Source organism: Alternaria conjuncta, assembly GCF_024043145.1.
Source record: "Alternaria conjuncta strain BMP 0040 chromosome Unknown scaffold_8, whole genome shotgun sequence".
Taxonomy (NCBI): domain Eukaryota; kingdom Fungi; phylum Ascomycota; class Dothideomycetes; order Pleosporales; family Pleosporaceae; genus Alternaria; species Alternaria conjuncta.
The window spans coordinates 1,129,659-1,145,288 of record NW_026250097.1 but is presented as its reverse complement, the minus strand read 5'-3'; the positions used below and the strand labels follow the sequence as shown (position 1 = coordinate 1,145,288).

Sequence of the window (15,630 nt, the reverse complement as noted above, 5' to 3'; positions counted from 1 at the left end):
ACCGCGACGTTTGAGCTGCTCGCGCGCAGAGATGCCGGTGCCTGCGAGTCGGGGATGCTGTTTGATGCTGTTAGTAGGGACCCGGGAGTGCGATCAAGGCTCATACTGACCAAGTCTGTCTCTTGTGTCGCGATGCGCACAACGGGTAGTATGAAGAGGAAGAACAGCAGGGACAGCAGGCAGAAACCCTTAGCAGTCCGTGTCACAACGCCGTGATCCCAGGCAAAGATACCTAGTTCGTAGACGCGCGTCACAAGATCCCAACGGGCGGTCGAGTACCCTGCGACGAAGATTCCGATAGTAAGAATGGAGAAAGCGTGCATCTACGCCGTCATGCCAAGTTGTGTTCGGAAAGGTCGAAGGGGGACTGCGCGAACACTAGATTAGCATTCAGGAAGGCGCAAGTGTCTGCGATGCGTCCTGACTTTCACTCTGTGAACTGACACTGGTATGGAGTAGTGCGCTTGGGAGTACATGGCGCTGGATGCATTAATGCGCAAAGCGTAGACAGACAATAATTACGTCCCTTAATATATTAATATAATCCTAGTTTTATTTACTAAGGCGCTAGTTTAGAAGTAAATTTTTTTTTTCTATAATACTACTTATATAAATAGTAAATATTATAAAGCTATAAAATTAACTTATAATACTAGCTTTTTTTTTACTTTTACTTTTACTAAAATTACTTACTATAGTAATTAATTACTATATTTACTAATACTAGCTACTACTTAATTTTTTTTACTATTTTAAAAAAGCGCTACTTAGTATATATTAGCTATAGCTATACTAAGAATAGCTTCTAAAGTAGCACTTTAAGCTTTATAAGCTTATTAGTATAAAACTTAAAAAAACTAAAAACTAAAAAAAATATTAGTAACTTTATATTATTACTTAAGTAAATTATATACTATTATTAAGCTTTTTAAATAAAAAAATAGCTACTTTTATTTTAAGTATATATTTTATTTACTTCTTTTTTTTATAGTATAAATTATAAAATTTCTTAAAAAATAAAGCTATATAATAAATAATTTTATATTTAAAAAGTAAAGAAAAAACTAAAAAAGTAAAATAAGCTATTTAAGTATTAGTAATAATAAGAAAATAGTAGTTAAAGTAGTTAAAAAAAATTATTATACTTATAATTATAATAAAGAAGTAAAAAAAGTAATAGTAAAAAAGCTCTTATATATAAGCTAGTTAGGCTTTATATTTAGTTTTAAATAAGCTATTTTTACTTTATAAGCTATTATAAAACTTATTATAATAACTTATTATATATTTATTATAAAGTTATTTTTTACTACTATAAGTATATATAAAGATAACTACTTTAAATAAATAGTTTAGTAAACTACTATTACTAAATATCTTTTTTTCTAATATATATAACTAAAGTACTCTTATAAAAAGACTTCTTAGGGCTTAAGCGCAAAAGACAGAGAAAAGACAATAATCGCGTACGTGGAAGGTCCGACTTATCGGAATGTAACGCTAAAGCTGAAATGGCCTAGCGTTCATCGCTCCTCGGGGCCGTCCTCGACAACGGTGAACACCGTCACAGAGGCAAGCATCAACACCCAGACGCACAAGGAGATTCACCCTTTTCGACAAGCAGCTATAACACACCAGCTGCCGTGCTACGGTAGGTGCTTAATTTCGTCTCGTCAACTCTTTCTACTCTACTTCCATACTGTCTACGTTGATTGCTTGGCGCGATTTGGCGACGAGCATTCCCAGTGCCATATGCATCGGTCGATATGGGCAGAGACGGGCAGAGGGCCGGGAACATCGAGAATGCGCCGCGATGGGCAGAGGTAACTACAAGTAATGGATTTCAACGGCGTTTCACTGCTGTGTGAATCGCAACAACCTGGGCAAAATTTGGCGCGTTCACCTTATGCAAGAAAGAAACTAAACAGGTCTAGAGCCTACATCGACGCTAGGTTACCTATCTTGTAGGTTTTCACGTCGATGTAGGCTGCAGGCCTGTTTGGTCTTTTTCTTAGTTGACGTGCTTTGTTCGCGTTGATTACTAGCGCGTCGCGTCCGTCCGCCTGAACCTTGGAACCTTCGCAGTTTCCGTTCACTCCAGCCGCCACTGCCTCTTTCATTGACCTCCACAAGTTGACAACACAAGTAAAATCTCACCGTTGCTAACATTACACAGTCAACTACGAAACTCAAACTTTGACCCTAGACAAAGAGACTATCACGACAAACAAGGCGACATGACTGTCTGTGGCTTCTACCAGCGGAATGCATGTAAATTCGGTGGTAAGCTCATCCGCTATCCTTTACAGACAACTGTCTCACGCGAAGTAGATTCCTGCAAATTCGAGCACCCTGGAAGTTCGCGAGATGCAGGTCGAGGCGGAGGCGGAGGTGGAGGCGGCTTCGGCGGAAGCTCCAACCGCTTCGGTGCTTTCAACGGCGACCGCTATCGCCCAAGTGATAACAGCGGGACTAATTCATTTGGTGGAAACCGTGATCAAAAATCATCGACATTCAGCTTAGACAAGGACGCTATTCAGATCGATCTCGCCAAAGAGCGCCCGATCTATCCGCTTTCATGCTACGGTCCAGGAAAAGATGCTCCACGGCAGCTCATCGAGGGGCCTGTCGAGATCAGTCCAGAGGAGCTTCGATCCCGGTACTACACATTACGAGCGGCAGGCAATGAGCCTACAGCGGTAAGTCTGAAGTTCAGCGCTGGGTTCTTCATAACTAACGGTCTGTAGCAACAAGAAGAGGGAGCACTGAGCGAGAAGATGCAGCAGCAAGTAAAGGCGATTTTGGATGATATCACAGGTGCTATCAACTACGTCGCAGAGGGTGCCAACGTTCATCCTAACCGTATCGACATCGCCAAGGGCACTGCAGCAAGCGGATCAGCGAGCAATCCTACTGGATCGTCTAACACTGCTGCGAATCCCTTCATGAAAGCACAAGCGAATCCGTTCCAGACTGCTGCAGCATCATCTCAACCATCTGCGTTCGGGCAAGCTTCTACACCAGGATTCGGCAAACCGGCCTTCGGCCAACCAGCACAGACAACTTCAACATCGTCCTTCGGTGCAGCTTCTGCGTTGGGTAATCCAGGATTTGGCAAACCGGCCTTCGGTCAACCAGCTCAGACAAGTTCAACATCGGCCTTCGGCGCTGCCTCTGCGGTAGGCCAGAAGCCATCACCCTTTACTCAACCTTCAGCTTTGGGTGGTGGTAGTGGTAGTGCGTTTGGGAAGCCTGCTTTTGGTGCCTCCGGATTCGGCCAACCGTCCATGCCGGGCGCAGGTAGCGCATTCGGTCAGGCCAGCAGTATGGGTCAAGGTTCTGGATCTGCTTTCGGCCAGCCATCAGCACCAGGTGCGGCATCGGGTTTCGGCCAAGTAAACGCTCTTGGACAAAAGCCAAGCCCATTCAGCAAACCAGGTTTTGGCCAGAGCGGATTCGGGCAGATGGCTCAACCAGGTGCTAATGCCTCTCCTTTTAGCCAGCAAGCTTCGTCTGGTGCGTCACCCTTTGGTCAGCAAGCCTCGTCAGGTCCATCTCCATTCGGCCACAAAGCACAGCAATCAAGCCAGTCTTCACCATTCGGTCAAGCAGCCCAACAACCAGCTCAATCTGCACCATTCGGTCAAGCAGGCCAGCAACCAGCTCAAAATTCACCGTTTGGACAGCAAGCCCAACAGGTTCAGAAGCCAAATCCGTTCGGTCAGCCTCAGCAGCCGTCTACACAAGCACCTGTACCTGCACCTGCACAGGCAAACCCCTTCGGCGGCGCCGCAGCGTCTCAAGCTCCGGCCTTCGGTCAACCAAGCAAACCGTCACCTTTCGGTACTCAACAGCCTCAGAACAACGCAACGCAGCCGGCAGCTGCCAACCCCTTCCTCAAGCCCCAAACATCTGCCGCGCCAGCAGCCTCCACGCCTTCACCTTCTCCCTTCACCACCCAGACACAGAGCCAGCCTGGGAACCCTCCCGCCCCTGTCCAGGCTACCTCTCAGCCGGCTTCAATAGCGCAGCCTAGCTCCGCACCGCGCCCCCATGTTGAAGGTGTTACACCAGATGGCAAGCCCATCGATCCCAAGGACCGTTACAAGGAAGGCAAACCAGAAGAGTATGAAGGCGAGCAGGGTAGGATTCTAGAGGAGATCTACAAGCGTGTTGCTCAGCTCGGGCGATTCAACGATGATGAAGACATACCCGTCACACCACCGAAGTGCGAGTGGATCGCGCCACTTACGCTGTTGTGAAGCGATGATTTGAGTCGGATAGGATAAGTGGGGGCATCTGATGGTAAATGGCATGTACGGCGTTAGTTTTGGTTTCGTGAATAGATCTCACATAATGATGTGTTAAATAATAGACTCAAATGCACACGAAAGCGCGTGTAGTTACGCATTCATCCAATTGCAAATACGACCTTCCTAAACGATGAAGCAATCATCTCGTAGTTGGACAGAGTTTCAGAGAGGCCACTATTCAAGTCCGCATGTCAGGTTCAGGTGAAGGGCGCCTGTCACAAGATCATCATCAGGTCCCAAAACACCACCATGAACAGCCTAAAATATATTTGGTATAAGATAGTTACTCGATGAGTATCAGCTTTCGTAATGACGGAGAAGAGTCCAATCTCGTAGTGTACATGCGTGTTCCATCCCACTGGCCCATCGTATTGTACTGCCCGCTCCGCCCGTACAAGTCCCCATTCGGCGCGCTGCGCAGGTTCGGCCGCGTAATCGTCGCTTGATAGGTATGCGGTGGGTGATTTATCGCTTCTTCGCATCGACTTTGTCCTCGAGGGTTCGAACGTAGCCTTCTATCCGTTGGACGGCGGATTGGAGAGCCTGCTTTCGTTAGCCATGGCCTGCTTCAAATGTATAGCCCCGATGTATTGTTATTGCGATCGAGCTTGTGCGTAAAGGATGTATGTAGGAATGACGTACGTAGATGTCCTCGGTCAGGAGCTGGTTCGATACGCGGTATTCGTCAATGACATAGTAGTACATGCCTGCGCCGGACGCGGTAGCACCGAGAAGGAAGCCGAATAATCTGTCGTGTGTTAGCCATACTGATTCAGCCATGTTTGCCGTTCTAGTAGACGTCGTTCGTTGTCGCGCCTGCCTCATGGCATGTGACAGTCTCCCATGGCTGTGTAGCCATCGGAACCCAGTCGGACATTGCCGAATGCAATTGCGAGATGGGTACTCACCCTCCCCTAAAAGCACCAACGGGCTTCTTCACTGGCGCAACAACAGTATCCTGCCTCAGTACAGCGCTTGTCTGGAATCCGCGGGAAGCAGCCATAGGCGCTCGAACGCCGGCGCGAGCCGCCGCCCTCAAGAATTGAGTTGCCATTGTGTCCTTTGCTATCTTTTAAGTCGCTTGTATCGTGATTCGATCTGAGGCCTCAGTCTGTGAGCGTGTGGGTGAAGCGTGGTGGTGGTGACGCTCGTGTGCCGGCCGTGACGTTTGTGAGCTACCTGCTCTCCGCACTACAAACAAGCAAGCTCGACTCGCCTGACCTGGACCCTTGCCTGCCTCACGCTTATGTCAGCCACCCCGCCTGGCTTTATCTGGTAGACCAACCATGCACCGCGATTCATTCATCGCATCTCGACACAACAAAGTTTTTGCCAAGTGTGATAACTGAAAAGGGTTGCACCAGTTGCTTCGTCTAAGTTCTCCCCTTTCGATGGTTCTGAGTCACGATTATTGCCGCTATCCAACTCCGTCTTCAGCGACCCTCTCCAGATGCGGTCCCTGAAGGGGCCATCCAGGGCTTCCGAGCTCTTACCTGGTCGATACGTCAAATACACGCGCACGTGCCAAACATGCATATGACACGGAGACATCTTGTCATAATAATTATTGAATTAAATCGCGATGCGCGTAAGGGTATTGTAAATTATGTACACTAAGGAAATGAGGGCCTGCTAACGGGCAGTGTCCTCGTGCAGTCCACCAACTTCATCAGATCTCTCTTCTCTACACCCAGAAGACTCATCCTGATGTAAGCCTTCGCATAGTCCAGGTTCCAATGGACCTGGTTACCAACAAACGACTTCCACTCATCGGCGATCTTGGGATGTGTCGATAGCACCTTGTCGCTTGGGAGGACGAAGACCTTCTGATCAGCACTGCCACCGGAGGGATTGTTAAGAGTATCGTTGTAGAATTCGACGTCCCAGACACCGGGGGTCGTATCGAGTGGCTTGTCGACGACCTCTGGGCGGACGTCCACGAATCGTTGCTTGGCTGTTGCGTGGGCGCCTACGAGTGCTGCGAGATCGTGGGGCGAGAAACCCTTGTCCTTGAAGATGGCGATCAATTTGTCGGCGTCTTGATGAACGTCAGGTAGAAGTCCTTTGGGTGCGGCCTTGGTCGCATCCTTGCGGCCAACGAATGTAAGTACGCGGGGCCCCTTCGGACACGAGATTGTTGCGTGATTGTGCGCATATTGGACGAGATCAGCGTATCCGACCTTGTACTTGGATTGTACATCTCGAAGTTTTGTGCGAATGCTCTGAAGGCCGTTGTTCTCGGGTCTTTCATGCTCGCCAAAGTCCATGAGTAGCGATCCATCGGCACCACCATTGAGAGCATTCTTATCCCAAGACCCAGCATCGTGGAAGCCCATACGGACTGCGGCACGAGCGTTGTCGTTGCATTGTTTGTCCTTGGGGTCGACAAACAGCTTGGTAAGCTCGGCAGAGACATCATACCCTATATCTGTTAGGCCATAGACGATTAAGGAGGATTGTTGTAACTCACAAACGCAACATTTGTCAATACTCAACAATGAGCAGGTCAACGGCTTGTTCGTCTTGGTGTTGTCGATAGGTGACTTTTTACCAGACAGAACGTCCGCAATGAGTTGCTCAATGCCTGTGAGAACACCATTGAGAATGCCATCGATAAGGCCGGGTGCGGCATGACGGGGTTCCAACGGAGTTGATGATGCTATCGAACATAGAGCGATGAGTGGCAACGCCAGGGACTTAGTAGGGACCATCATGGCAGCTGAGGTAAGTAACGACCGAGAAGATTATGAACAATAAATTATAAGACAGTGTAAGAGGAGCAACTGTGAGCTGATGAGGAACAAAAAGACAAGATGTTTGGAACATCCTTATATTCCCCGACTGTCTCCTAACAGCAACGGTGTACCAAGTCCCGGGCCTTCCATTCTCGCCGATCACAGTCCCGCATGGAACCAAGACGCCGTTTAGTTGAGGCCACAGCAAGCCACATTGAGTAGAGGGATACAGCTCGGTCCCCGAAATAGTAATCTATCCCTGTAGCCCTAGGCCAAGCCAGCCGCTTTAAGGCGATACGGTTGAGGAAAGCCAGCCAAACAGCTACCAAGTGATGGTCATGACAGCGATATGCAGGGCCGAGCCTAGACTAATGACCTTTTGAGACAGGTAGATCCCGTCAATGTAGGAAGTCAGGGCAGTCTAGCAGTCGCCGCCTAGAAAAAAGGTGCCAAGCTTGCGAAGAGGCGCATTTGCGAACGGTCTAGCTGTTGCAGACATGTGCCTGATTCAAAGAGTGTGAGTCGAAACACTCGCCATTCGACAAGCAAGTACAGCCCAGAGCGAAATATCGACAGTACAGTCACAGCATCCTGCGTGAATGCCACCAATACTTGAGTGCGGAAGAGCACCCTGCCGAAAAGCAGCATACCGCTTTGCGATTCTCCGGTGCCGCTAGCGTCGGTATCCGTTGTCCAGAATTCTACGAAGCCACGATAGCCTCGTGTTTTCTCGTGAAGATGCATGGTGGCTTGTCCAGATCTCGCGTGTTCACTTGGCATGTCAAAACTCAATACTCTCCGCATGGTGATCCGGGACCTGAGCCCATCATCCGCGAGGAAGAATACGCCACTTGCCTTGCGGTCCCACATACGTGAACTCGTGCAACGACTAAGCGGTGTATTTGTTCTTCAGCTACACAAGCTAGTACCATCAGCTGGGATTCGCTTGTATGCCCAGGTGTCGTGGCATGGCGCGCCATGCGATTTCGAGCTGCTTTCGGGTATTGCCCCAAGATAGCGATACAAGAGCCACTGACGCTTTCCGCTAGCGAACGGTGATGTTAGTAATTGAGGTGATCCGGTAAGCCTCCAGTCCATCGACCGCTTGTAGAAGAGCTGAGCCAAGTGATCGACGACACTAGTGTGATCGTGCAGCCGCTGCTGTGGAGAGCCGGAGCCACCACGAGCACATGACCTTTGAAATGCTCAGCCCTGTAGGTGTTTGGCAGTAACTGAACACTTTTCCATCCAAATGGATTACCCTCGCAATCTGCTAACCCAACAAAGGGCTTGTTCATGGCAGTAAGCCCAGCATCTGCCACCCTTTGCCGGTGTCCATTGCTTTTCAGGACGTCAATGTTGAGAGTAGCGTTCAGAACGCGCATCGACGCGCACATAGAAGGTGTGAGGAGCGAGGGTCTTGCAGGTACTTCTGCTTACCTTGCGCGGTTCCGCTTTAATGCAGGTACCATTACCGTACCAACGTGTTGCACGGTAACAAGCAAAGCTATCGACGTAGATGCAGCCTGACACCGTCCGGAACCAAAGTGTTGGATGATCCGACGCTCGGAGGTTGGACGCCCATGAGATTCGATGGCAGAACAGCCCAGCAAAGGGTTGAAGAAGTTAGAGTCTAGGGTTCAAGGGTTGTTGAGCTTCATGTACCGTTCCTATCGCCTCCAGGGCTTCTTCGGCCCGCAAAAGCATGAGCCTTGACACGGTGCTTGATTGTTTGTTCGCTCCAAGCGTTAGCATAAACGTCCCTGACCCCTTACCGCCATAATACTCAACAGTGACAAATATCCCATCAGACGTCGTTATCGCATTGATGAAGAGAGAGATATCTTGGTGGAGCGGCGAGGCCACGGCTCTAGCGGGAATAATGGTCTTGGCGTGCGCCAATCGGGGGCCCCGATCAGCGGAGGCCTCGACGCGTCTCGCCCTTTTCGATCTTTGTTCCTTCATGCATCAATACTGAGGGCAGATTCGCATCAGTCGGACATTCGTATCATCCATCTGATATCGACTGGTACTCCCCTTTCGCAACCTCGTCACTCTCACTCTGAAATCGCGACCCTTATCACGTCATGCAGACAGATGTCGCGTCCGGAATCCTCTGGCAACAGTCCGCCAAAACGTCGACGGACGGTTGAAGGGTCGTGCTGGCCTTGCAAGCAAAGACGAGTCAAATGCGACCTCCAGAAGCCCACATGCCGACGATGCCTCCTTTCCACAAACGCGGAAGACTGCAGCTACGACAAGTTACTACTCAGATGGAAGAAGCGACCTGCTAAAACGGTGCCCGAATGCATCCCACAGCTATCCATCGAGCGTTCGCTCAATAACATTCACCTGGCAGTCAATGAGCGAAGAGCACTGGAATACTTCAAAGCGCGGTTATGGCCACTTTTCTCCACTCTTCATGAGCCAGTCCCGCCACCAGTCGCACTTGCCCTGCGCTCTCAACCTGTCCTCCAGGCCCTATGCGTATTTGCCGAGGAGCATCGGGCGCTGCAAGAGCGCGGATCGTCCAAACAGACTCTTGAGAGGAGACGCTTGCATTGCTTGTCAGTTATCCGCGGCCAACTGAGCAGCGAGCAATCCGATGGTGCTGCGCTCTCCGCACTTTTAGTCGCGGTGCTGCTTTTGTACTTCCTGGAAGGCTATGTCAACTGCATGTCAGATGACGCTTCGACCGGTTGTCACCTTGCAGGAGCGATCGCAATCATCAACGCAATGGGTGGCTTTCGAGCAGCATGGTCATCGTCAGACAGAATGACTAGAATGCTACTCTCGGAACTAGCATCCACCGATCTGACAGACGCCCTGCTCCAAGACAGAAAACCTTCGTTCCCAGCCTCCATTTGGGAGACAATGGAGTCAGGATCAGTATGGTGGGAAGTCGTCCCTGGCACTACATCACTCGGGTCTGTTCTATCCACATTGGCTGAGATGAGCTTCTACCGCCACGAGCTACAAACTGGAGCCGAAGTTTGCGTCGAGAAGGCGCAGGCCTTTGAGCATGCGCTTCAGCCCACGTACTCCAAGCTAGAGTGTCCAGATGGAGACGCAGGACAAGACCTGCTAAGCCCTGTTACAACGGCATCGCTCTCACTTGTCCGTTGTTTCCAGCACGCAGGCCTCATATACCTTTACAGTGCTATTCACGACATTCCCACGAAGCACTTTCTTCTCCAACAGCATGTCCATGCGTGTCTGGAGTGTATACAAGGCATGGATACGAGATCTAAAGCACAGAACTGTGCTCTTTTCCCACTCTATGTTGCTGGCGCACATGCACTCTTGGAGGCCCATCGGGAATGTGTGATGAAGATTTTGGGGAACATACACAACAATCTGCGATTCGAGTCCGTGCTGTCTATTCGGGCAACTTTGGAGGCGCTCTGGCAACCGTCTCGTAATCCTACTACGTGGAGCGGAAGTTTCAAGAACACCGCCATGTGTACATTGGTCATATGAAAGAATTCATCGGTTCTTGCTATAGCAGAAGATTGCGATAGTTCCGGCAAAATGCCTCCGAGCCCTACGACTACCAGCCACTTGCTCAACTGTCTAGTGTTTGCACCAGGGACGGCCATAATTCATGTCGCATTTTACAGAGATTCCAAGCCAGATGTATACATGACTCTAAGGACTATCTAGTTGTTAAGATTGAAGAGTGTATATGCAGCAAATGCGACAGGAATGGTAGCCACTCTTGGTGCCCGTATCCCAGCATATTACCAATGTCTGAGTACCGCCTCCCTCACTCCAATTCAACGAGAGCCTCCACCTCGATTTCGACTTGCATGCCTTCGATACCAAGTTTGGTAATCTCGACACATGTCCATACCGGTCGGTGATCAGGCATGACGCGTCGCCAGCCTTCGATACATAGGTCCGCAGACTCGTCGATGTTTGTGTGGTACGATCGAATAGCGTATACGTTCTTCCAGGACACGCCCTTTTCGACAGATTGTAGAGCCTTCTCAATGTTCTCAAGCGCTAGCTCCACTTGCTTTGCCGCGTTTGGTGCTACGTTTCCTTCCGCATCCCAACCACCCTGGCCTGAAATACGGACGACGTTTCCTACTTTGACAGCTTGCGAGTAATGGAAAGCTTTCGATTTGGATTCGGTTCCAGCATAGTTTCCGAACGTTGCCATAATGAAGTTCTCGATGTCGATAGTGAAATGCGTTTGGGGCGAAATGAAGAAGAAGTTGGTGACAAGTGTTCTAGTCGAGAAGGAGTCGGGCGAAGAAGCTTATAACACGGTCTTGGAGATGATCGCGACTTATAGACCCATGCATCGTATGGGGCGTGTTTCCGCTGTTGGGTCCCGTAATGAATGTTCGCAACACAGCTCCGCGTCATCGCACTGGAGTCAAGCCCCAGACTACGACAAGAATGTTCAATCTAGAGTCCAACAACTCAAAGTTGCCCGGTATTTGCCTCGCTCTGGTATAGACAAGCTCGCTATCGTTGAATTGCTCTCCTTGACGAACGGAAGTGGAGCGTCCCCGCAATCCATATCTGACACAAGCAAACAAGCTCCTATCTCCGATATGAATGATGCCGCTGGAACCACGGAACATCTCAACATGGAAGGTGACCAGGCCTCGTTTTCGCCACGAGATATGAAACCGGGGTTTAGCGTGGCGATGCCTTGCAGTTCGAGCTATACCCAGCATGGCAAGTACAGCGGCCATTTCTTGACCCACATTTCCCTGCAAACCTATACACGCGACCCTACGCTAAGGTGTAGATAGCCGCCAATGGTGTCATTCGCCATTGTCAACGTCCATCTCACGATGATCTAGCATTTAACTGCTCATGTCGTCTGCTTGAAGCGTCGTTGGAAGCAGCGCACGGGGAAAAACTACTACCTAATGTACATGTTATCGATCAACCCAGTCTTGACGCCTCTGGGCTTTGCGGCGTTCTTGGTTGCACTTGCGGTTGGCCTGGTATGGCGGATGCAGAAGACTTCGAGTAACAAACTCTCTCCATCTTACGACATGAAGCAAAAAGGTGCAGTTGATCAGAATATCATCAATTTGGGCAGCACTGACCTCTCTAAGTCCCTTCCATACCATTCAAGACACCGTTACCGAAACCGGCGGAGGACTACAAACTTGAGCTTACAGATCCCAAGCTCTATCGACCCTTCCGCCATGGCCCGAACTTTGTAACAATGGGGATCCGGAAAATGGATTGGAACCAGTGGATTGAAATGGATTCGAATTTTATCCCTTACCACGATGCCAAGGTTCGGGAGCTCGAGAAGGACGTCAAATCCCGGGTACAATATGTCGATAACCAAGTCACGCGCCTCGCGTGCTTTGAGGTCCTGGAAGAGTTGACACAATATCTCACGCATCGCTATCCGGAAGTCTTCCAATTGCGCGGCAACGTCCTTCATAACACAGTCACTGGTGAAGAATTCCAATACCCAGCACCGAGCCCGACGGAAGCTATGGTTACCGCAGCAAAGCTTGTTCAGGACGATCTGGTTGTCATGGTATTGAATGACGATGGCCAATACCACATTGATGCGGGCGCAGTCTGCCTACCTGGGTTCTGGCGCCTGACTGAGAAATACCGCATGTCGCTCGATGAACTACATATCGAAGCCGGTGTACCGCACTACCAGGAGAAGTTGCAAAAGGCCATGAATCGCTTTTTCGCCAACATGACGTGTGAGAAGCCTGTCATTCGAAACAACGTAAGTAGCACCAAAATCACTCCAAATATTGAGGTACCAGTGCTGATAGATCTGTAGTTCTTCATCCAACTGGACGACGGGCTCGCATGGTCACACCGCATGGGCGATCAGAACTCCAACACCGTCGCCTCATGGGCCACTGCCAACTCTAAAGGTCTCCGTGTCGAAGACATCCACTTTCGCTCGGAAAGACAATCACTGAGACGTCTGCCAAAGTCCAAAGCTCTTCTCTTCACCATCAGGACGTACTTCGAGCCGGTGACGACCATTGCGAAGGAGCCGCATGTACCAGGAAGACTGGCCGAGGCGATAAGGAGCTGGGATGAGACGGTTAGTTACTACAAGGGACGAGAGCATTGGGAGGGTTTGTTGCTTCCGTATCTGGATGAGGAACATAGGAAGCAGTTTGATAGTGGAGTGTTGGAGAAGCCGGAGGGTGAATTTCCGTTTTGAGTGTAGACTTCCCTGTCAGAGTCAGTAGAAATATACTTTGTTGCATACACACACGCCTCATCATGTTTGGGCGGTCTACAACATGAAACAGTGCTTCTATGCCTGTTACTCAGCTGATGAGGCTTAAGCTTCAAGCATATGACCTTGAGCCAGGTAGTCCATACATCTCACACCTTTACTATAGCAGAAGCGCTCCAATGCCACGCTGCAGCTTTTGCGTAACATACGGTACACATTACCAGGGGAGCTATGTTGAGTTTGCTGCATACGTACTCTCAAATGTTGATATATGGGAAGAAGTTATAAAGGCAATGTATATTCTTGGGCAAGAACGCTACCAGATAGGACGCAACTTAGTGGACTTCTTCCACAAAAGGCTGCAATCTAGATAAATGTGCAACATCCTGCATCGGAGGAGGCCATGGTACAAGGGGTACGAGGGCCACAAGAAAGCGTGATCATCCGACAACCAGGGCAAAGGAATGCTACACCTTAGTAAACGTCATCCACCTCATTGGGCGGACCCTTGAACTCTAGGCGATGTCAGTAGAGACTCCAGCCCTGCATGACCATGCAGATAAACATTTGAACTTACTGTTTCTGCCAGAGAGGGCATACCACAGCCCGCTCAAACACGCAAAGCCGACCAATACGACACTAGCGTAGTTCATCGAGACCTCAGTAACAGGAAGCGCAGTCGGCATGCTGAAGAGCACTAGTTCAAAGAGAATCCATGCCACAGCACCGATGTTTGCTGCGGTGCCCACCAGGCCACCGACATTCCATTTCGCATGTGCGACTTCTTTCCGGCCCGTGAAGAGAGAGATAGCAATAGGAACGAGGTAGCCGATGGCGAGTGCGATGACGCCGACTGATGCGAAAGCGGTGAACGCGCTGCTGGAACCAAGATTGATGAGACCGAGTAGCATCTCGATGACTGTGACGAGCGTGAGCGAGTAGATGGGCCGGTCGGCGATGGTGCGTGTCCACAGGCCAGCGAGTGGAAGCGCGTTGTCGCGACTAAACGCCCATGTGCAGTGTGAAGCAGCAGTCGTGATCGCAATGGCGCAGAAGAGAGTAACGAAGAGAATCATGATCATCAATATCAGCGCTCCCGTCTTTGAGCCCATGATAGAGTATATGACGTATGGCAGCGCTTGGCCGTAGGGTGCGTTGAGAATGTCTTCGAGCGGTGGTAGCGTAAAGCATAGTGGTAGGACGAAGAGTAGCGATGCAAGACCACCGAATGGTATGCAGAGGGCGATGGCGCGAGAAACTTCAATCTCGGGCTGGGCGCATTCTTCCGTCATCGAGGTTACCATGCCGATGGCGGAGAAGGCGTATGCTGGTGGAAGGAGGCCGATGAAGAACGTAAAACCCGTACCCCAGCCTGAGAAGCTGCTGTCGTAGTTGCCGAGCGCGTAGGAGGCCGGATGTCGTCCTTGCTGGGCGCGGACTGATAGAGCGACCAGAAGTGCGATGATGGTGACGAAGTTCCATACTGCGGCCACGGAGTCCACATACGGTAGCAGCTTGTCTCCGAGTGAGCAAACAAGGAAGACCAGCACACACAGCGCGTAGAAGATGAGAAGCAGTTCCCAGTCTGATGCTATCCACTCTGGGTTGTAAATTGATACCGTCGCCGCGATAAGGGAAGCGAAGCCGAAGTTGACGGACAGTGCAATGGTCCAGTTTCCGATGAGCCAGAACCAGCCGGTCAGGAATGAGACGATCTTGCGTGTCCTCTTGCGTTCACCACAGAGCCGGTACGACCAGTAGTACACACCAGAAGATGTTGGATACCGTGATGCCAGCTCGGCAAGCGAGATCGCGACACAGCCATTGAAGAACAGGACAACCAGTACGCCGACGAATATCGAAAGTTGGCCACCACCATAGATGGCGCTCATCAAGGGACCGCCAATACCATAGGGCACTGCTACGATGGCAAGGCACATACCCAGAACACTGATGAGCGATCGGTTCTTCGTGAGCTGCGCATCGTATCCCAAATGGACGTGCTCAACGACACCCTCCTCGCGGGTAGTCACTGGACCCATTGGAATGCCGAGCTTCTTCTCGCTGTTGGTCGCCAACATAGTGGGAAAAGGAGGATTCTTGGAATCAGGATGGTAGGAATGATGCGACAGCAAGTGTCTGCACGAGGTGAATGAATATAGCTGTTACAGGCAGTTCAATCTCATGCCGTACATACGCTATGCTCGACAATGTGGCGTCCAACATGATAAGATATGACGATGGTTCATTGTCCACAGATAGCGGGCATCGTCCATACTGGCTCTCTACCCCGGACTGAAGTGTCTTGATTCGAGGTCAAGCCTGTATTGACTGCATCGCTACTGACTCGTCAGAACATCGCTTCGAGATAAGCGGTGGCTTGAAT

General features: G+C 50.1%; 7 protein-coding genes across 7 annotated transcripts; 3 read left to right on the top strand and 4 right to left on the bottom strand.

Annotated features, from left to right (window-relative positions):
• Positions 1-2,237: 2,237 nt before the first annotated feature.
• J4E85_006197 (uncharacterized protein) lies at positions 2,238-4,262 on the top strand (the record flags this gene model as incomplete). The annotated part of the gene is made up of 2 exons (XM_051470437.1): positions 2,238-2,699; positions 2,748-4,262. 2 exons carry the CDS (start codon positions 2,238-2,240, stop codon positions 4,260-4,262), a joined length of 1,977 nt encoding a protein of 658 aa, XP_051325925.1.
• Positions 4,263-4,778: 516 nt separating this feature from the next.
• Positions 4,779-5,367, bottom strand: J4E85_006196 (uncharacterized protein; the record flags this gene model as incomplete). Its single annotated transcript, XM_051470436.1, has 3 exons — positions 4,779-4,856; positions 4,956-5,061; positions 5,222-5,367. 3 exons carry the CDS (start codon positions 5,365-5,367, stop codon positions 4,779-4,781), a joined length of 330 nt encoding a protein of 109 aa, XP_051325924.1.
• Positions 5,368-5,926: 559 nt separating this feature from the next.
• On the bottom strand, positions 5,927-7,024 carry J4E85_006195 (uncharacterized protein; the record flags this gene model as incomplete). The annotated part of the gene is made up of 2 exons (XM_051470435.1): positions 5,927-6,735; positions 6,784-7,024. The coding sequence occupies 2 exons, from the start codon at positions 7,022-7,024 to the stop codon at positions 5,927-5,929; spliced, it is 1,050 nt and encodes a 349-aa protein (XP_051325923.1).
• Positions 7,025-9,145: 2,121 nt separating this feature from the next.
• Positions 9,146-10,528, top strand: J4E85_006194 (uncharacterized protein; the record flags this gene model as incomplete). The annotated part of the gene is made up of 1 exon (XM_051470434.1): positions 9,146-10,528. One exon carries the CDS (start codon positions 9,146-9,148, stop codon positions 10,526-10,528), a length of 1,383 nt encoding a protein of 460 aa, XP_051325922.1.
• Positions 10,529-10,814: 286 nt separating this feature from the next.
• Positions 10,815-11,757, bottom strand: J4E85_006193 (uncharacterized protein; the record flags this gene model as incomplete). Its single annotated transcript, XM_051470433.1, has 2 exons — positions 10,815-11,311; positions 11,733-11,757. The coding sequence occupies 2 exons, from the start codon at positions 11,755-11,757 to the stop codon at positions 10,815-10,817; spliced, it is 522 nt and encodes a 173-aa protein (XP_051325921.1).
• Positions 11,758-11,937: 180 nt separating this feature from the next.
• J4E85_006192 (uncharacterized protein) lies at positions 11,938-13,226 on the top strand (the record flags this gene model as incomplete). The annotated part of the gene is made up of 3 exons (XM_051470432.1): positions 11,938-12,079; positions 12,130-12,773; positions 12,831-13,226. The coding sequence occupies 3 exons, from the start codon at positions 11,938-11,940 to the stop codon at positions 13,224-13,226; spliced, it is 1,182 nt and encodes a 393-aa protein (XP_051325920.1).
• Positions 13,227-13,718: 492 nt separating this feature from the next.
• Positions 13,719-15,325, bottom strand: J4E85_006191 (uncharacterized protein; the record flags this gene model as incomplete). The annotated part of the gene is made up of 2 exons (XM_051470431.1): positions 13,719-13,759; positions 13,822-15,325. 2 exons carry the CDS (start codon positions 15,323-15,325, stop codon positions 13,719-13,721), a joined length of 1,545 nt encoding a protein of 514 aa, XP_051325919.1.
• Positions 15,326-15,630: the final 305 nt, after the last annotated feature.